The following is a 22594-nucleotide window of genomic DNA, read 5'->3' on the forward strand; positions in this document are numbered from 1 at the left end:
CTTGTGCAATGGCTCCATTATTGTCGCAACGGAGTTCTACAGCATCTGATATGCTGGGAATAACCCTTAATTCCAATATGAACTTCTTGATCCAAACAACCTCTTTTATTGCTTTACTAGCTACAATGTATTCAGCCTATGTTACAGAATCAATTATTGTGTCTTGCTTCGAACTTTTCCAGCTCACAACACCTCTATTAAGACAAAACACAAAACCCAATTGCGATCGTGAGTCATCCTTGTCAGTTTGGAAGCTGGCATCAGAGCAACCATGGCATAGGAGTTGTCGCACCATGCTCCATAATGACTACAACCACAAGAAAATAATTGAGCAGAGGGAACACAAGGTCGTATTGGAAGTAGGGATGGCAACGGGGATTTAAACACGTCCTCGTTTAAAAAACCCATACCCGTCCCTGGTAAAAAACCGCGGGGATTTAAATGGGGATCCTCATTGGGTAATCGGGGAAACCGCGGGGAAACAGGTATCCCCGTTTAGCATAAACAATTATTTAAACAGGTATCGGGCCGGGTATATATATATTTAAATTAAATATATAAATATTATATATATTTTTTAATTTAAATTAAATTTATTAATATTATATATATATATATATATATAATTATTTTTAATATTTATCGGGCCGGGTATCGGGCCAGGTAATCGGGGCGGGGATTACCAAACCCGTCCTCGTCCCGTTTAGCATAAACATTTTTCCCCGTCCCTGTTTATCATCCCCGAACCCGACCCGTTTAATTCGGTTTTTGGTTTTTCCCATCGGGTTCAAGTTTTTTTGCCATCCCTAATTGAAAGAAGAGTGATCATCAGGTGAAGCATGTTGAAAATTTTGGTCAAACCAGTGCCAACATCTATCGAACAAGTGACAAATATTGCCACAAAGTTGGCACTGGATCCTTGTCCTTCCATGACCACAGCCTCCCTGATGCAATAAGGAAGAAATAGGTCTCGAACCATAAGATTGAAGATTCTCGTGCACAGAATGATCAATGACCGAAAGTTTAGCAACATTAATGTTGATTAAGAGATATCATCCTTTTCAAACCAACGTTGATGGATTTCAACATCAACAAAAACTAAAATAACCCCATCCAGAGAAAACGGCTTGCGACTGGCAGTTATCACCACGATGAACGATCGATATTCAGACGGGACACCATTCAAGATAGTAGTCACTTACTCAAACTCAAAGACCGAACTACCACAAGAGGCAAGTGAATTGCATATTTCCTTAACCTAAGAGATGAATGTTCGCATGCTCAGCTCGTCCTTACGTATGGGCTTTAGGTGATACTAAAGGTTCATCATTGTTGTTGTAGACTTACTCGCAAAAAAATTAGTCGGTATGTACCAGACCTATTCCATTGTATCAGCCCCAACTAAATGAGGGAGAATTGGCGAAGTTATCATGGATAAAAGCCAGGAAGCCAAAACACTATCTTGTGCCACAAAGAGTTCGTACACCCATTAGCAGTAACCGAGCCATCCTCTAGAGTCACAGTTATAAGCGACGGAGTAACTTCACTAGTGAAAAGCTTCTTAAGGTGGTGGCTCCTCACAGCAAGAAGAACTTGTTGTTTCCACAACAAGTAATTATGCTCATCCAAAACGACACTTAGACGCTTATTGGTGAAAGTCTTTTGAATGACTGCCACTGATAACCCATCCTGATCACCCATAGAAAATAGAAACAAAGAATAACGATTGGCACAATAAGGAAGAATAAGTCCCAACAAGTCCCAAGAATCTTGATACCATGTTCAGCAAACAATTTTGTTTAATTGAACAAAATGCCTTGTATTTCTTATTTACAAACCACATATATATGGACAATACAAAAACCATAGATTCTTCTAAACCAATGCACTAGCCATGCTCATACGATTATAACAAACCTCCTATAACCATATGCCAGCTCAGCTACTATTGTGCAAGCATATCCATCGTCAATGATTAACGCAGAACTAGAGCTAATCAAACAAATGAAGATCATCAAAAGAAGGCCAAAGCAATGAAACCAAAATAAAAAATATATATATTGTAGTATTCTTTAGTTAAAATAAAAAGGAGATAATTTGGGAGAATAATCATTAGATAAAAGATAAAAAAAATCAACGACTAGGATGAAATTTTGATAATTAGTTAAGGTGAAAAAGGAGAACAAGAATAACCACATTTGCAAATGTATATATCGTTCATTTGAAACTTTTTTTTTGCACGACAGGATGAATTTATAGAATAATTGAATAAATCCTACCCTGATTGTATGCCTCATTAAAAACTTCCCTATTCTTAAATAGAAGAAAAGAGTACATACAACCAGGACAATAAAAGTTACACAAAAAGCCTAGGGCAATTACAAAAACTAAGTTTTAATTTATTGAATTAATCTTGTTCCCCATCTGTTGTAATCGCCATGATCATAAGCATCCTCCATCTCACTTGACATGCAAATCTTTGATCTTTCTCTAGCTTTGTTACAACACCTCTAATGGCTGTTTAGTTGTTAATAAAAGTAAGATGATAGTTTCTATTATATTTATATACGATTAAGTCTAATCCAATATGGATTAAAAAAAATTACTATTAATTAGTAGAAACCGAGTTTTGATTTCCAGATCTTAAATTACTATATTAACCAGGAGTTTATTTGCATAATTTACCCGATTTAAAACTATAAAATTACTTGTTTTGTAAAAACAATATGTTTATAAAAATCAAGGTCTGTTGGTATAAAAAATCACAAATGGACATACTGGAATGCTGTAAAAGCTTATCGGGAAGTGGATTTTAATAAGCATATAAATTGTTTAAGACGTGTTTTGCCTCAGTGTGCTCAAACACTAGAAGATGTCAGGTTTGAAAGATAGTCAAGATTACATTAACTTGGAGCAAGATATGGTTTCATGACGTCTAATAGTGCAGAATCAATCAATGCTCTAAGTCGTCATTCCCGAAAATTATCCATTACTATGTTAATGGAGTTTTTTCGAGCCTCTATTCAACAGTGGTACTACAAGAAAGGAAACCATGTAGGTATTATTTCTTTAAATTCGTAACTTATCATATATTTTACTAAGTATTAATTATTTAAATTTACAGGAACATTGGAACATCGTGTTACACCATGGACTGAAAAAAAGATAACAAAACGTGTTGTGAAGTCAACGTCATGGAGAGTTGAACCATGTTCAAACACTTTGTTTGAAGTACTGGATAATAACTTAAATGGGTTTGTCGATCTAAATGCAAAGACGTGTAGTTGTATGAAATAACAAACATCTGGTTATCCGTGTGGCCATGTTATAAAAGTTGCTATTCATCTAAACCAAGATGATTCAAGCGCATACGCTATGGATTGCTACACTACAGAAGTATATCGACAGACTTATGCCAAGATTATCTACCCTATTCCACATCCTTCTGAGTGGGACATACCAGGTGACTTACAAACAATTTTGCCACCAGCCATGGACAGAAGGCTACCTGGCCGACCAAAAAGTCACGATCATATACCGTCTAAGGGTGAAGAGAAGAAGAGATCGACATGTAGTCGGTGCAAGGAAAGTGGTCATACAAGGTTGACATGTAGATCACCAGTGCCATCACAATCATCTTTTCCTCTACCAAAATATGGATCCTCATCAAAATCCAAAGCTCATATAGTGTTAAGCAAAAGGCAATCAAAATCGCAATCAAAATCAAAATCCCAATAACAACCGGCTTCACCTTTTGGGACTATTAACTTAGGTGATTTTTAAATGCAAACGTTGTATTATGTGTATTTTATGTGTAAACTTTTAACATTTTCATTTAGGCATGTATTAGTAACTTGAGTTTGAACATTGCTATGATCTGTTCAGTTATTATCACTTATTACACATTCATTTGAATATCGCAACGCGAATTTGACTATTATGTGTATTTTATGTGTAAACTTTTAACATTTTCAGTTAGGCATGTATTAGTAACTTGAGTTTGAACATTGCTATGATCTGTTCAGTTGTTATCACTTATTACACATTCATTTGAATATCGCAACGCGAATTTGACTATCGCAACGCGAATTTGACTATCGCAACGCGAATTTGACTATCGCAACGCGAATTTGACTATCACAACGTGAATTTGATTATCGCAATGGGAATTTGACTATCGCAACGAGAAAATCGCAAAGTGTATTAGACTATCGCAACGCGAATTAACTTTTGCCTTCAACAGGTCTTTTGCCTTCAATATGATGCAGATTGAAATCAACAAATCAACTTTTACATTTCAATCAATTAAACAAGCACAAATAAGAATTATTTACACATCAATTAAACAAATCAACTTTTACAAATCAACTTTTACAAATCAATTAAACAAGCAAAAATAATAATTCTTATTTTCCTCATCAATTAAACAAATCAGACTTTTAAGAATCAATTAAACAATCAAAAAAAGTGTACCCCAGACAGTTGTATATGCACCATACATCAATTTCACACAGCTCACTTCAGGATTAACCTGCAGAAACCAAACATTTGCTCAAACAACACTTTCTACACATCTAAAACCAACAAACAACAAATTATTGAATTATAGGTACTTAACAACACTTGCATTTGACTTACTAATTGTTTATGGATACTTTCATAACGCGGATGCAGGTAGGCAGCGTCTCGCATATATCGCTCTAGCCATAAAATACTGAAACCACAAGCGTACTACACCTCTATCTCTATCGGTGGGAGGTAGAAACTGTGTACTTCATGTCATCAAACGCTCCAAGCACATGCATACGAGAGGACCAAAATCCCCTCTGGCTTCCTGCATTTGTTTTAACGCGGTCTCGTCTCTGATAACTATAACATTGAACTTCTTTGGATTCTTGTTTCCAGAATAAGTCCAATAATTAATCGCATCCAAGAATTTAGCCAAATGAGAGATCCATCCCTTAATAATATCTCTCAAATCAGAAAATGATATGTAATTTATCATGTTGTCATATACTATTATCTTCAGGGATGGGAGCTGAAGCTCGACGAGAAGCCAATGATTACGTTTCAAAACAGGGATAAACACCTGCAATCATAAGTAATGATTCAATTGCGCACTTATTTATGAACACCTTTAAAATATTTAAAAAATAAATACTAACCTTATTGACCTCCCACCATGCAGGATAAAGTTTAGCTTGTCCATTAACCAACACATATGATTCATTTCGTTGATTCTTCAAGTGAGCTACGTGAAAAGACGTCAACATAATTGTATATCACATATTTTTCTATTTTTCCTCATTTTACCTATTATTAGAAGGCGTGACACCCATGCATCAATATGATGTTTTACAAAAAAAAAGACTTATATTAGTGAATTACATAAATTTAAAAAAAATTAATCAAAATGAAATATAAGAAAAATATAAGACTTACCCCCCATCGAAATAGCCATTGTCTTCAACCCCTAATAACACACCCCACCAAGACCGATCAAGCAACAAATGCATATCATCGTTGAGTTTGTATATGTCAGTTTAACACCCCTGGCTCCGCTCATGTAGATAAAAATCAAATGCGGTCTTAGCCCAAAGGGTATTATCCAGAATTGTTTCCGGTAGTTTTCTCCTCTCCACTTCATCTGCCGGAATGGTACTGGCCGGTAACTCATATGAAATCCAACACTCATCCATCATGTCCGGTACGTGAGAGGGTTTCTCAATAATTCGACATATTACGCCGTGTGAATCGGGCTCTTGAATGGTGGGAGGGACCTCTTCAACGATGACAGGGGCCTCTTGAACTGCGGGAGGGGACTCTTGAGGGATGATAGGGGCCTCTTGAACGATAGGAGAGGCCTCTTGAACGATAACAAGTGAGTCGGGCTTCTTCTTACGGAGTCTTCGCACTATTGGGGTAAACGGAGACGTAATGGCACGTGCACACCGTCTGATGTGTGAACCCCGTCGTGCAAGAAAAACCCAACATAAAGCATCCACCTTATCGGACCGCTAAAAATAAATTAATACATAAATCAGTAAATAAACAGACATAATATTAAACAGTGAAAACAAAGACAAATATGTTTCAAACTTGCACGGTATTCACCCAAGTCATTATTCTATCATAGTTCACAAAATGCATCAGATAACATTCCAGAAGTAAGCACTTATATAAACATTTAAAATGACAACATATAGGTTTAGTGCATGTTCAAGGACAACATAAAGAGTAGTAGTTTATTCTTGAAACTTAAATTTGCAACACTGTGAAGTTAGTATTTGTCTTTGTCTTTTGGTTGAAGTAATGCAGTCCATTCAAGTTTCAATTTGCAGAAGAAGAATAGTTTCTGAAACTTAAAATCGCAACACGAAACTTAAAATCGCAACGCGAAAATGATTATCGCAACGCGGAAATGACTATCGCAACGCGAAAATGACTATCGCAACGCGAATTTGACTATCATAACAAGATAATCGCAATGCGAAATAAAAATGCAACGAGAAAATCGCAACGCGAAACCAAAATCGCAACGCGAAACTAAATTCGCGTTGCGATTTTCATTTTCGCATTGCGATTTTCACGTTGTGATTTTTATTTCGCATTGCGATTATCCCGTTGCAATAGTCATTTCCGCGTTGCGATAGTCATTTTCGCGTTGCGATTTTAAGTTTCGTGTTACGACTATTATTCTTCTGCAAATTGAAACTTGAATGGATTGCATTACTTCAACCAAAAGACAAAACAAAGATAAATACTAACTTCACAGGGTTATTTTAGAACTGTTTAGCAGTATTGGTAGCAACTGAATGAATTTACTAAGCAATCTAAGTGAAATGGTTAATCTAAGTGAAATTACGAGTAAATCAAGTTAAATATGAAAAATCTTAAACTTACCTCGTTGCGTAGAGTATGAACCTCATTCTGCAACGATGCTACAATCTCACATAGAGCCGCCACCTCACCACATAAAGTAGATACCTCATTACGCCATGCACCATTGTCATCGCGTAAAGTACCGACCTCCTCACGCAAGGCATTGACCTCATCACGTAACTCCCCTAACTCATCATGTGGAGGTGGAGAACAGGGAGATAAATGTCGTGGCATCTTTGTCGGTCGCCTATCATGAGGTGATGGTGGAGAAGAGGCTCGATGATGTGACGGAATAGGTGATGGCTCTCGTTGTAGAGGTGTATAGTGTGGTCGATCAGGTGATGGCTCTGGGTGAGGTGATGGCTCTCGAAGTGGAGGCTGCTAATCATCCGTGCCATCAAAAAAACGCTTACAAGCTTGCCACCAATCAGTAGCAAGCTCAACTTCCGTGGGTGTCAGACTCTGTAATGGAGTGTTGGCCTCCTAACAATATAAAAGCTCAAACAAAGTTAAACGTGTACTAGTAATAACTTGTTTATATATTGTAGTATTTGTGTTAATTTACATCATTTATTGTCGTATACCGTAGTAACTCTTCCCAAATCAACAACTGTCATTTCCTCTTCCAGGAAATAGCCCTAGGAATATCATTTGAAGTTTTTAATGCATATGTTTGCATGTCGGGAAAAGCCTCAAATATCCAAATCTACAAACAATATAATACACAAACATTAGTAATTGTTAAATAATTAATTATAATTTGGGAAACATTATATAGAAATTCTTACCTTAAAGGCCCAAATAAAGCCTGACAAAGTGTATTTGGAACTATCGCCACGCAAACTTTTGTGGTCATCAAAGGCATACGACAACTTATTCCAGGTAGTTTTCCATAGATACGAACCCCACGGAAACGGGTTCCATGCATTTAGGTCCTCTACCAATAATATTAGGTCCTTAGGAATAGGTTGTCTGGCCTCTCTGCCTAAAAATCCGGCATGAAAAAGTACTAAAAGGCATACTCGGACAACATCGACGTCATCCATCCGAGTAAAACCATCTTTCTTATTAAATAATCTCGTCAAGTCGTCGACGTGTAAATTCGACTTCTCCATTGACAGCTTAGGAAAAACCCGGGATAACCATGACGGGCGGGTAATATGATTAGTGTATCGACCTACATCATCATGTCTGAAGCGTAGACTAGTGATTAAGCAAAACTCCTCCCGCCCAAAACACGTATACGCCGGTGGAAAATGAAACCATATCTCTTCATTACCACGTTCTATACTCTCGGGTATATCGCGTGTCATGGTCTGAAGCCACAAATGGGTCAACATGGCATCTCCACCCGGATGTTGTACTTTCAGCCATGGCCCGAAGTAAGTATCCTCAAACAATTGTCTTTGTACAGGTGAAAGCTTCGACGCAATTGTAGTGACTAGGCTTATTTTATTCCTTAAGGTCAATTGAGCCGAAAAAAAAGTTCTACAAAAACAATAACCATACCAAGTTAGATATACCAAAAACTACACTATGAAGATATACCAAAAACAATAATAAACATAAAGAGTAGTAGTTTATTCTTCAAACTTAAATTTGCAACACTGTGAATTTCGTATTTGTCTTTGTTTTTTGGTTGAAGTAATGCAATTCATTCAAGTTTCAATTTGCAGAAGAATAATAGTTTATGAAACTTAAAATCGCAACACGAAAATGAAAATTGCAACACGAAAATGACTATCGCAACGCGAATTTGACTATCGCAACGCGAAATGAAAATAGCAACGAGAAAATCGCAATGCGAAACTATTTTGTCGTTGCGATTCTCAGTTTCAAATAGTCATTGTCTAAAATTGAAACTTGAATGAATTGCATTACTTCAACCAAAAGACAAAAAAAAGATAAATACTAACTTCACAGGGTTAAAGATTAAACAGTTTAGCAGTATTGGCAGCAATCGAATGAATTTAATAAGCAATCTAAGTGAAATGGTTAATATATTATTGAAATTACTAGTAAACTTATCATCAATTTCAATATGAAAAACCTAATAATAATGCAAAAATTTCAAAATAAAAATAATTAAAAAAACTAACCCTCGGTGGTTGATTTGGTTGATTTTCCATTTTTGACCGTGAATGATTGTGAGGGTGGCTCTGAGAGATGGAGATAGACGAATTTCGCCGGAGATGGGGGACGGATGTCGCCGTAGAGAGTGAGAGATGGAGATGAGACTGAGTTGTGATTTAGGGTTTTAGGTTAAGAGTTACAATTACAAGATATATTAATATTTGTGTTTAGAATTTGAAAATAAAATACGTGTTGCAATACTAATGGCGCTTTGAAAATTGCGTTGTGATAGTCAGAATCGCGTTGCGATTTTGTATTATCGTGTTGTGATAGTCAGAATCGCGTTGCGATTATGTATTATCGCGTTGCGATTTACATATTCACATTGCAATTTACATATTCGCATTGCGATTTTCTAAAATCGCAACGCGAATTTGGAAAACCGCAATGCGATAGTCAGAATCGCATTGCGAATATGGAAACTGATTTGCGATATTGGAGATCGCGTTGCAATTTAGAGATCGCATTACGATTTTGTTGGTCATTTTGGCAAATCGAAAAAAAAGTTTATCAAAATCGTATATTATAAGACATTTTCGGTCACTGAGGTTATTTTTTCTTTTACAAATATATGCATGAGTAAATAAATAAAAAATTAAAAACAAAAAAAGCCCTAAATCTACATCTAGCCACCGGTTTTGCTTTAAACGGGGGAAAAGTTATTTTGGAAAGTCAAATATGATGGCTTTCATTTGATCCAAATTTTTAGGTGATGATGTAACCTATCCAAGTGAAAGAAAACCAAACTCATCTCATTCATGGGTTAGCTTTCATCCAGGGGCTGTTATTGCTTCAATCCTTGTGAAACAAACACAAATGCATATGGACTCTTGGATAGGAAATTTAATCTTATGGTTCTCATGAAGCCACGTCATCAAGCCACACCAAAGAAACACAAAGAAATCTAATCCATTGGATCAAGGATGGACCAATGGCCAAGCTTCACATTCTCTAAAGCATCACCGATGTCATCACCAGTCGAAGAGTTCGTCGACGCATATCTGGTGTATGTGACCCACGCTCCGATCTGGTTGTCTTCTCCATTGAGCTACTGCCACTCCGCCGCCGTTTCGCAGTGTCGGCGATCGATTTCGAGACATGCAAAAATCATAAAAAATTAAAACGAGCAAATGTTCTTGAATCTCAAGTTGTTACAATCGTTTCTTCAATGGTTTTTTAGCGGGAATCACAAATCGGGGGTTAAAATCATCACTATATAAATATATTCATCATTATAGATAATCACCAAGCATTAGTCACCAAGAATCCATCATCAAAAACATTTCAAGTAAAGAAAGGAGGATAGAAGGCATTTACCATCATCAGGGGAGTTCACCATCACCTTAGAAGGCTCAATTTTGTGCTTGAAGATGAGATTCCTTCATTTTTTTATTTTTGCATTTTTTGGGCTCAGTTTCATGGTGGCCGAAACTCGTCGGCGGTAAGGTGTAGTAGCTGGAGCTCGACCGACGTCGGGTTAAGGTGGTGGTTCATGGTAGTCGGTGATCTTTGGGGTTTAGGGTGTTAAATATTTTGGTTTAGGGTAGTCTTTTTAGGTTGGGGAAGTTAGGATTTTAGGTTTAGTTTAGGTTTTGTTCTTGAATATTTTTGGGGTAGAATAAGAAAGATGTAGCAAGTTTTGGCATTTTAGGTGTTTTGATCCAAGAAAACTTGTTTGGGAGTGATTTCTGGTGTTTGCATGGATTAAAGTGTGTTGTTGGGAATGAACATGGAAGAACTTGGAAAGTATAGTGTCATTTGATCTCTGCTCAATCGTGCTTCCCAAGTTCTTGGTTCTAGCAGAGCCAGCTTCTCGTCTGCTACTGACGTCGACGATCAGGTATTGCAAGCTTCATCAGAGGGCTGCAGTACACGGGTTATTGCTTCCACTCGTATTGCAAAGAGAGGGTATCAATAACCTGATTTGTGATGTGATTACCAGGATCGTGAAGGAATGCCTGTACCCGGCTGACGTTTCCGCCTTCTGTCGGACACTTCTTTGCGGAGGAGAAGAGGAGAGGAGATTCATCTTGCTTCCATGTCATGAATCGCTCGTCTCGAACGAATTGGTATGGACATATTCATTGTTTAACCTCTTACACAACATCTTAAATCATAATGGTCACTTAACTCGGGATTCTGTTGATTGTCTTGTGTACCGTGTTAGGGAAATGGCCGAAAGATTTTCCAAATCTTTAAAATTTGGGAATTTCGTGCTATGTTTGGTCACTAAATGTTGTTCGCTGCTCAAGTCGCATAAGAGTTTATGAACATGGAAGAAACTATACGTCTGGTTCTCAGTTTTGCGGTAAGTCAAGGATGGTCACTTCGCCAACTGGATGTCTACAATGCATTTCTTCAAGATACGATTTTCGAAGAGGTGTATATGGTTCAACCTCCAGAATTCGTTGATCATGATCATTATCATCATGTATGCAAGCTTCGCAAAACCATCTATGGGCTCAAATAAGCTCCTCGTGCCTAGTATCATGAATTACGCCAATTTCTCCTCACCTCTGACTTTCGTAACTCTGTAGCTAACACTTTACTGTTCATACTCAACACTCAAAGTATTATTATTTTTCTTCTTGTCTATGTTGATGAAATTATTATCACGGGTAACATAGTTCATGATGTACATAACTTTCTTCAGCAACACTCTACACGTTTCTCTCTAAAGAACCTTGGAGACTTACACTTTCTGGGTGTTAAAGTCCTATCTCATTTTGAAGGCTTGTTTCTCATTCACCGGAAATATATTGTTGATATCATTCAAAAGACTCATATTCTCAATGTCAAACCAGTTTCCACCCCTCTTGCAACAACTCTGCCTCTAACCTTGATGTCAATACTCTATTGTTTGATCCTACAGAGTATCGTACCACTATTGGGAATCTTTAGTATCTTTCCCTCACTCGCACAAACATCGCTTACATAGTCAACAAGCTATCTAAATTCATTCATAAACCCATGACGAAGCATTACTTCGCTATCTTTATGGCACCTTGGATCATGGCATCATGCTTCGTCACACCTAATCTATTACCCTTCATGTGTTCCTGGATGCTGACTGGGCTGGAAACAAGGATGATTTCACTTCCATAAGTTCTTACATTGTATATCTCGGTCCCAATCCTACTTCCTGGAGTTCCAAGAAACAACGAATTGTTGCTTGTTTCTATACTGAAGCTGAGTATCGCTCTATTGCAACTACTGCCATCGAATTACAATGGATTTGCTCTCTCCTAACTGAACTTAGAATTACTATTCCCAATCAGCCAGTGGTATAATGTGATGATGTTGGCGCAACAAATCTTTGTGCTAATCCCATCTTTCAACCTCACATGAAGCACATTGCATTGGGCTATCATTTCATCCGAGAACAGGTGCAATGTGGTCTTCTTTGCGTCTCCCATGTCTCATCGTCTGATCAACTTGTTGATGTTCTCACAAAGCCGCTACCTCGTCACCAATTCACCATAGTTACTGCCAAGATTGGACTAACTCCACCTCCGTCCATCTTGTGGGGGCATGATAAGAAATCATAACTCACGTGTTTCTGTTTTACCAGGATTCTATTGTTTAAAATTATTGATTTGTTGTAATATGTTTTCCTTGAGAATTGGTTTAAGTTTGTTACTTTTTGGTTCTATCATATTAGCTTTTCTAGGAGATTTCTTAGCATGAATTTTGTATATAAACCCATGTAAATCAATGGAAATGCACCAATGAAAATATTCAAAACCCAATCTTCTCTTTAAGAAGAAGAAGTCAATGTTAAGAAATGAAGAGGGAAGAGTGGTGCTCCTAAAATTTGACGCCTTACATCATCAAATTGGCCTATTTCTCTCTCAATGGATTATTTATCCAATTGGTCCTTCGACATTTATCCTCCTCACAATTTACCCCTCTTATACTCAAATGGATCATATTCTCTTCCAAAGAGGCCCAACTCAAGAATCAAATCATGCTCTTAAGACGACCCAAAAGCATCTCGAATCAAACCTCATACGTTGACTTAGAAATGTGGACCATTACATTAACACATATCACTATAAAATTGGAGGATTATTAAATTATTTTAATTAAAATTAGAATAAATTAATACAAGTTTAAGTAATAAAAAACCAAATGGAATTATATAAATTTATTTAACTCTCTCGTCAATATTATTGTTAATAGTTAACGATTAGTGACTTGATTGAAATAATTTTAATAGTTTACTGATGTGAATGAAAAATTCATAATCATGTACTCTAAATAGAACCTACCCAATAATTTAGATGTGATCCATTTATATATACATGAGACAATTTTATCCATCAATCCATTGCTACGAAAATACTATGAAATTGCTGAGAAACAGCTGAAAGGAAATATAGGAAAAAGAAAAGGATTGAAAAGATACCAATTTATTATCTAATAATCGTATTAGTCTAATTAGAATAAAAAAAATCTAAATCGAATATCAACAATCAATTAGTTTAATGAAATGGGGCATTAGATCTCTTAAATAAAGTTATGAGTTTGAATTTTGGTGTTTACGAATGGAGCAGATTGGGTAAAGAGGGATGTCCTACCTTTGCAGTACACGATCAAGTTAACCGATTAATAAATTAGATAACAACAATTATATAAAAAACCAAATTGAATAAAAATATCTGATTAAAATAATAAAAAATCTATCGGAAAATATATATTATAAATAGGAAAATAGGATTTTTAAAATTTTAAAATATATTTATTCTATTATTATTATTATTTTCTATCAGCAAAAATGTATTCTAGTATACTATATTTGTTTGATAGTTGCCGCCGGCCATAAGAAACTGCAAAACAAAACAGTCGCTAAAATTGCAGAATTTTCTTTTTTTTTTCTCTTAATTTTAAAGTTTCGTCTTGATTAATTCGGATCGATCCAAATTACACATTTAATTTTGATAAATGAGTCTCCTAACAGAGATTTTATGCATATAAAATAACTCAAACTCAAAATCATATTTAAACAATATCAAACTACTTACTATTCTAATCAATCTCTTGCGATAAATTGCATACTTTTCTTTATCCTTTTTAGAAAATAAACTTTTTGACTAATAAATTTCTTGCATACTTTTCTTTATCCTTTTAGAAAAAAATAACCTTTTTGACTAACAAAATTTCTTGCATACTTTTAATCGATTACAGGTGATTTCCAAAACACGCGTTTTGACCGGAAAATAGTATATTTGCAATTGAAAAACAATATCAAATAATTTACAATCAAATGAGTAATAAATTAACAACAATTTGATATAATGGAATAAGATAATCAATTTTTAAAATAAAATTAACATTTAAATTTTAAGATTATAAATGAAATGGATTAAATCGTTTCATAATAAATTTATATAATATTTAATATGAAATAATTAACTAATAAATTATTGGGTAAACTACTTCAAATATCATTCACCTTTAAGCTCGGGCTAGTTTATGTCACCAACGTTTCAATTTAGCTAATTTTAACACTAACGTTTAAGTTTAACTACAATTATGTCGCTCTACCGTTAGTGGCTTAACGGCACGATGACATGGCATCTCCGTGCCGTGACGATTTTGACGTGGCTCCCTCATCAAAACGACATCGTTTTGGCATGATTGTGTTTGGTGCTAAAAAAACCCAAAACGACGTATTTTTGTTTGAAAATATTTAGTAAAATTATGCATTGAGGGGATGTCGTAACCGTTTTTCGGCGGGGACAATCGTTTAATTGTTTTAAAAACAGTTACGATTTTTAATTTGGGAAAATTTAGTGATTTTGGATTAATTTGGATAGAGTCGCCATCAACCTTTGGGTTAGGTAGGTCGAATACCTAAAAATGTCTTTTAAAAACAATTTTAAGAAAAATCATTTTTAAAGACAAAATACTAGTCTGCGTTTACCAAAGATTCGATTAAAACGGGTTCGGGAGTCAGTTACACGTGGGGAAAGATTAGCACCCCTCACAGTGCCCAAAATTGGTACTGTGTCGCTTACACGTTGTCGTAATGATAGAATTTATGAGTTGAATTTATTAAATATTAATTAATTTGCTTTGAATTAATAACTTGAAGGAGTAAATTCAAAAGGACTGAAATGAATATAAATGAATATTACAATCCTAAATACAAATAGAAAACATAAGTATTTAAATTTATAAAGACCAATATAGAAAGAAAAAAACTTTAAGGATTGAAATAGAAAAAATATAAAATTAAAGGACTAAAATGATATAAACGAAAACTTTAAGTCCTAAAATAGTAATTACCAAAGTTTAAAAGTTCAAAATAATAAAAAAAATTCTAAAGGGATTAAAATTAAACATTTACTCATGCTAAAACTTAAACCATAACTTTCAAAAAGTAAATAATAATTAATAATTTTAGTCGAAGCTAAAATCCATTTACATAAATAAAGAATAACGTGAAATCAAGAAAAGAATAAAAATTACGGTCATGTTGCAAAGGTTAAATATTAAAAAAATAGAATTGTCACATGCAAACATAATATTCATTCTAAACCAAGTATCTGCTCACGGATTAAACAGAGCACTACAAGTTAAAATTGTCATTAATCATGCACTCTGCCCCAGCAACAAAATTATAGTCAAATATTAATAAAATATTAAAACATATAAATGGTGATTTAAATTCAAAAGTTAAAAAAATAAAAGCCCAAAACACAATAATACAATACTTAAATTAATGGTTAAAATGAAGTAATTGAAAATATTGTAACCAAAATTAAATATTCACAATAATAATGTATCACGAAATAATATGACAAATATAAATATTAAAAATTAAATGCTAAAAACGAAATAAAGCAAAACTTCAATTGGTGGCTAATATATAAAAATACAAAAGACAAGGACTAAAATTATGATTTTTAAAAATGCTAAAAACGAAATGAATCTTATGATTTTTAAGGATTACAATTTAGAATTTTTGATTTTTTGCGATTTTTAGAAATTTAGGAGTTTTTTTAGATTTTCTGGAATTTAAGGTGTTTTTTTAAATTTTAATAATTTCATGGGGTTTTTAGAAAGTAACTTTTGGAATGCTTACTCATGTTATGTATTTTATGTTTGTAAAATTATGTCAAAAATTTAAGTTGGCATAGGGTTAAGCCTTAACTTTTGTTTCAAAAAGTCTTGAGTTCAAATCCCCTCGAATGAATAAGTTTATTAAATTTTCTCAAACAAAACTACGTCGCTTTGGTGAGAGAGCCACGTCAGCAACGTCACGGCATATAGATGACTTGTCATCATGTCGTTAAGCCATTAACGGTGGAGTGACATAATTGCAGTTAAACGTAAACGTTAGTGTTAAAATTGAAAAAAAAATTAAACATTTGTGGCATAAATGAGCCCATGCCTAAATGTGAGTGCTATTTAAAGTAGTTTACCCTAAATTATATATTAATTAATGGGTAAAGTAAACAAATGGTCTCCTGATTATAGGACATTATTTTGTTGAGTCTCCGACTATTAAAAGTTACAAAATGATCCCCGGCTATAGAGAGTTGTTTTATTGAGTCCCTCGACTATTAAAAGTTACAAAATATTCACTCGATTATTCATTATATTTAAAACTAGTCATTGTCCGTTAAAAAATTAATTACATACGTTAACTTGCTGACTGAAATATAATAAAGTTTGATCTTATAATCTCAAACGACTATCATATCTCTGTCAGCATGTTAACGTCCAACTATATGATCATTAATTTTTTAACGGAAAAGGACGAGTTTGAAACATAATGAACAGTCAGGTGATCATTTTGTAACTTTTAATAGTCGAGTAACTCAACAAAGCAACTCCATATAGTCAGAGGACCATTTTGTCACCAACGTTTAAGCTCGGGCTAGTTTATGTCACCAACGTTTCAATTTAGCTAATTTTAACACTAACGTTTAAGTTTAACTACAATTATGTCACTCTACCGTTAGTGGCTTAATGGCACGATGACATGGCATCTTCGTGCCGTGACGATTCTAACGTGGCTCCCTCATCAAAACGACATCGTTTTGGCATGATTGTGTTTGGTGCTAAAAAAACCCAAAACGACGTATTTTTGTTTGACAAAATTTAGTAAAATTATGCATTGAGGGGATTTGAACTCAAAAACATTAGAACCAAAGGAAAATACTTAACCACTACACCAACTTAAAGTTTTGATTAAATCCTACAAACATAATATACATAATGAGTCATCATTCCAAAAGTTACTTTCTAAAAAACCCCATGAAATTATTAAAATTCCCAAAAAAATACCTTAAATTCTAGAAAATTTCAAAAAAATCCTAAATTCCAAAAAGTCATAAACTCTAAATCACAATCCCTAAAAATCATAAGATTCATTTTTAGGGAGTTTATGATTTTTTGGTAATCCCTAAATTCATTGTAAAAAAATAAATCTTATGATTTTTAGTATTTTTAGGGTTTATTATTTAGAGTTTATAATTTTTTGTAATCCCTAAATTCATTCTAAAAATGAATCTTATGATTTTTAAGGATTACAATTTAGAATTTTTGATTTTTTGCGATTTTTAGAAATTTAGGAGTTTTTTTAGATTTTCTGGAATTTAAGGTGTTTTTTTTAAATTTTAATAATTTCATGGGTTTTTTTTAGAAAGTAACTTTTGGAATGCTTACTCATGTTATGTATTTTATGTTTGTAAAATTATATCAAAAATTTAAGTTGGCATAGGGTTAAGCCTTAACTTTTGTTTCAAAAAGTCTTGAGTTCAAATCCCCTCGAATGAATAAGTTTATTAAATTTTCTCAAACAAAACTACGTCGTTTTGGTGAGAGAGCCACGTCAGCAACGTCACGGCACAAAGATGACTTGTCATCATGTCGTTAAGCCATTAACGGTGGAGTGACATAATTGCAGTTAAACGTAAACGTTAGTGTTAAAATTGAAAAAAATTGAAACATTTGTGGCATAAATGAGCCCATGCCTAAATGTGAGTGCTATTTAAAGTAGTTTACCCTAAATTATATATTAATTAAGGGTAAAGTAAATGGTCTCCTGATTATAGGACATTGTTTTGTTGAGTCTCCGACTATTAAAAGTTACAAAATGATCCCCGGCTATAGAGAGTTGTTTTGTTGAGTCCCTCGACTATTAAAAGTTACAAAATATTCACTCGATTATTCATTATATTTAAAACTAGTCATTGTCCGTTAAAAATTAATTACAGACGTTAACTTGCTGACTGAAATATAATAAAGTCTGATTTTATAATCTCAAACGACTATCATATCTCTGTCAGCATGTTAACGTCCAACTATATGATCATTAATTTTTAACGGAAAAGGACGAGTTTGAAACATAATGAATAGTCAGGTGATCATTTTGTAACTTTTAATAGTCGAGTAACTCAACAAAGCAACTCCATATAGTCAGGGGACCATTTTGTAACTTTTAATAGTTAAGGGACTCAACAAAGCAATATGCTATAGTCAGAGGACCATTTGTGTACTTTACCCTTAATTATTTAACTTTTGATCAAATATATGATGATTTTGTTTGGAATATAATCTCTCTTTCATCTCTCTCTTCTTTGCAATTAAGCAATCTGACTAAAGAAGTTTCACTCCCTTTTCTCGTTTACCTGTTCTTCCATAGTTCCCAAACATGTGCTTCTCTGACAGTATGCTATAAATTAGATCATCTGCTTCAAAATTCCAACAATCAGCACCCAATTTCGTCTAATCAATCTGCTCTCTTTCTCTGACAAAATGGAAACTTGGTTCATCATCGTTTCAACGCTCTGCATAGCTGCTTTGATCAAAGCCTTATTTAACCTTGTTTTTCTTTACAGAAAATATGACCGCTCCAACACCAACCTCCCACCAGGCCCTCCAACCATTCCCATCATAGGCAATGCCATATTGCTTGGGAAATCGTTCTATGAACTTGAGTCAAACCTCAGAAATGTCCGTGCAAAGTTGGGGAACATAGTGACTCTCCGTATCGGTCCCTATCCGATAGTATTTGTTTGTGATCATTCTCTGGCTCACCAGGCCCTCGTACAGAAAGGTTCTTTTTTCGGTGATCGACCGTCGACTGTTTCGATCGGCAATCAACATACCATTAATTCTGCTCGATATGGACAAACATGGAGTGTTCTACGTAAAAATCTTACCTCTGAGATTCTCAATCCTTCTCGGGTTAGATCTTACTCTCATGCTCGTAAGTGGGTGTTGAACATTCTCAAGGAACAGCTTCTCAAATCCAAAAGTGGTGGCCAACCTGTTCGAGTTGTGGATCACTTTAGATACGCCATGTTTTGCTTGTTAGCCCTTATGTGCTTTGGTGATAAGCTTGATGAAGAACAGATCAGAAGAATCGAGGATGTTCAGCGTGATTTGGTGACAAACTTAGCCAACAAAAATAAAATTGAGGTATAATGTCAAAATTAGCCTTCAATATTTATTAAAACGGTCATTTTTCTTTTATTCTATTTTTGGAGCATTTTGACCCCCAAGATTTTATTTTAGGGTAAAAGACCCCTACCATTTGACATAATAATCACTTTGTCTCTTATTTATTTATTTATTGAAGTATTTTAGCACCCAACGTATCATTTTAGGTTAAAAAAGACTCTCATTTTAAAGCGTTAATCGTGTGTTAACTAATGATTTTCATCTATTGAGGGAGCTTTTGCCCCCAAAGTGAAATGTTGGGGGTTAAAATGCTAAAAAAAATAGGGGCCAAAATGACTATTTTAATAAAGATTAGAGGCTGTTTTGGACATTATGACTAAAATTAAATAGATAGAGATCGCTCCAACAGAGGCTATTAAGAAAATAATCTCAATATAAGTTTGAAAGTAAGGTACAGAACAGTACAAAAGAAGAATATAACGTCGTATGATCAATGCAAAGATTTTATGTGTGCCTGGAATATATGTGAGCCTGCAATGGAGTCTTCATCACTATCGTAAATTCTTCTTTCTCAGACAAATCAACATTATCTCCATTCACAGCTTTCCATTCAAAACACCAAACTAAATTCGCCACAAAATACTCCAAATGAAGCACTGCCAAACCAAGTGCAGGGCAAATCCTCCTCCCTGCCCCAAATGGCATCATCTTGATCCCCTTGCTCCCTGTTAGGTCGAAGCCATCACTGTTCACAAACCTTTCTGGTTTAAAAGCAATGGGATCTTCCCACACCTTAGGATCCAATCCCATCTCGGCCACCATGAAGTTTATAATAACTTTGTTGGGCAACAAAAAATCATTCAAAATGACATCTTTGGTAACTCTGTGTGGTAATAGAAAATGTGCAGGTGGGTGACGCCTTAGACCTTCCAAAATTACTGCTTTCAGATAAGGCATCTTTTGTAAATCCTCTTCTTTCACCTCTTCCTCTCCTTCTCCCACAACCCCTTTAATTTCCATGAATAGCTTCTGTTGAATATGAGGATTTTTCACCAAGTTTGCCATAATCCATTGCAGAACTGTAGATGTAGTATCTGTACCAGCATTAAGAAATTCAGAGCACAAACTCACCATTTCCCCTTCATTTAGTTTCCTTTTCTCCTCTGGGAGTTGTAGATCCAACAAAGTGTCCACATATGATAAAACAAAGCCATCATCATCATTGTTGTCATTCTCTTTCATCTTGTTCAAGTGCTCTTGCTTTGCCTCCTTTCTTGCCCTTATCAACGGGATCAACACATCTTCTTGATTTTGTCGAATTTGCAGGGACTTCTTCCAATGCTTATAGAATAAAAACTTGGTAACTCTAGGCCAGATATCGAGTATGTTGAAATTTTGGAAATTCAACAGTAAATCACGCTGAACATCCTCGATTCTTCTGATCTGTTCTTCATCAAGCTTATCACCAAAGCACACAAGGGCTAACAAGCAAAACATGGCGTATCTAAAGTGATCCACAACTCGAACAGGTTGGCCACCACTTTTGGATTTGAGAAGCTGTTCCTTGAGAATGTTCAACACCCACTTACGAGCATGAGAGTAAGATCTAACCCGAGAAGGATTGAGAATCTCAGAGGTAAGATTTTTACGTAGAACACTCCATGTTTGTCCATATCGAGCAGAATTAATGGTATGTTGATTGCCGATCGAAACAGTCGACGGTCGATCACCGAAAAAAGAACCTTTCTGTACGAGGGCCTGGTGAGCCAGAGAATGATCACAAACAAATACTATCGGATAGGGACCGATACGGAGAGTCACTATGTTCCCCAACTTTGCACGGACATTTCTGAGGTTTGACTCAAGTTCATAGAACGATTTCCCAAGCAATATGGCATTGCCTATGATGGGAATGGTTGGAGGGCCTGGTGGGAGGTTGGTGTTGGAGCGGTCATATTTTCTGTAAAGAAAAACAAGGTTAAATAAGGCTTTGATCAAAGCAGCTATGCAGAGCGTTGAAACGATGATGAACCAAGTTTCCATTTTGTCAGAGAAAGAGAGCAGATTGATTAGACGAAATTGGGTGCTGATTGTTGGAATTTTGAAGCAGATGATCTAATTTATAGCATACTGTCAGAGAAGCACATGTTTGGGAACTATGGAAGAACAGGTAAACGAGAAAAGGGAGTGAAACTTCTTTAGTCAGATTGCTTAATTGCAAAGAAGAGAGAGATGAAAGAGAGATTATATTCCAAACAAAATCATCATATATTTGATCAAAAGTTAAATAATTAAGGGTAAAGTACACAAATGGTCCTCTGACTATAGCATATTGCTTTGTTGAGTCCCTTAACTATTAAAAGTTACAAAATGATCCCCTGACTATATGGAGTTGCTTTGTTGAGTTACTCGACTATTAAAAGTTACAAAATGATCACCTGACTATTCATTATGTTTCAAACTCGTCATTTTCCGTTAAAAATTAATGATCATATAGTTGGACGTTAACATGCTGACAGAGATATGATAGTCGTTTGAGATTATAAAATCAGACTTTATTATATTTCAGTCAGCAAGTTAACGTCTGTAATTAATTTTTAACGGAAAATGACTAGTTTTAAATATAATGAATAATCGAGTGAATATTTTGTAACTTTTAATAGTCGAGGGACTCAACAAAACAACTCTCTATAGCCGGGGATCATTTTGTAACTTTTAATAGTCGGAGACTCAACAAAACAATGTCCTATAATCAGGAGACCATTTGTTTACTTTACCCATTAATTAATATATAATTTAGGGTAAACTACTTTAAATAGCACTCACATTTAGGCATGGGCTCATTTATGCCACAAATGTTTCAATTTTTTTCAATTTTAACACTAACGTTTACGTTTAACTGCAATTATGTCACTCCACCGTTAATGGCTTAACGATATGATGACAAGTCATCTCTGTGCCGTGACGTTGCTGACGTGGCTCTCTCACCAAAACGACGTAGTTTTGTTTGAGAAAATTTAATAAACTTATTCATTCGAGGGGATTTGAACTCAAGACTTTTTGAAACAAAAGTTAAGGCTTAACCCTATGCCAACTTAAATTTTTGATATAATTTTACAAACATAAAATACATAACATGAGTAAGCATTCCAAAAGTTAC

At 34.9% G+C, this 22594-nt stretch overlaps 2 protein-coding genes across 2 annotated transcripts; one reads left to right on the forward strand and one right to left on the reverse strand.

Moving 5' to 3' along the window:
- Positions 1 to 2040: 2040 nt before the first annotated feature.
- Positions 2041 to 21532, reverse strand: LOC120170165 (cytochrome P450 89A2-like). The gene is made up of 2 exons (XM_039178161.1): positions 19939 to 21532; positions 2041 to 2070 (listed from the first exon to the last, which is right to left on the reverse strand). Exon 1 carries the CDS (start codon positions 21475 to 21477, stop codon positions 19939 to 19941), a length of 1539 nt encoding a protein of 512 aa, XP_039034092.1. The 5' UTR covers positions 21478 to 21532; the 3' UTR covers positions 2041 to 2070.
- On the forward strand, positions 18787 to 19872 carry LOC120170093 (cytochrome P450 89A2-like). The gene is made up of 2 exons (XM_039178112.1): positions 18787 to 19452; positions 19825 to 19872. The coding sequence occupies exons 1-2, from the start codon at positions 18787 to 18789 to the stop codon at positions 19870 to 19872; spliced, it is 714 nt and encodes a 237-aa protein (XP_039034043.1).
- Positions 21533 to 22594: the final 1062 nt, after the last annotated feature.

Source organism: Hibiscus syriacus, unplaced genomic scaffold (assembly GCF_006381635.1).
Source record: "Hibiscus syriacus cultivar Baekdansim isolate YM2019G1 unplaced genomic scaffold, ASM638163v2 tig00111772_pilon, whole genome shotgun sequence".
Lineage (NCBI taxonomy): Eukaryota > Viridiplantae > Streptophyta > Magnoliopsida > Malvales > Malvaceae > Hibiscus > Hibiscus syriacus.

Coding starts and splice junctions, on each gene's coding strand:
- LOC120170093 (XM_039178112.1), top strand. CDS start 18,787: ATGGAAACTTGGTTCATCATCGTTTCAACGCTCTGCATAGCTGCTTTG. Junction 19,453..19,824: donor CCAACAAAAATAAAATTGAG/GTATAATGTCAA, acceptor AAAATTAAATAG/ATAGAGATCGCTCCAACAGA.
- LOC120170165 (XM_039178161.1), bottom strand. CDS start 21,477: ATGGAAACTTGGTTCATCATCGTTTCAACGCTCTGCATAGCTGCTTTG.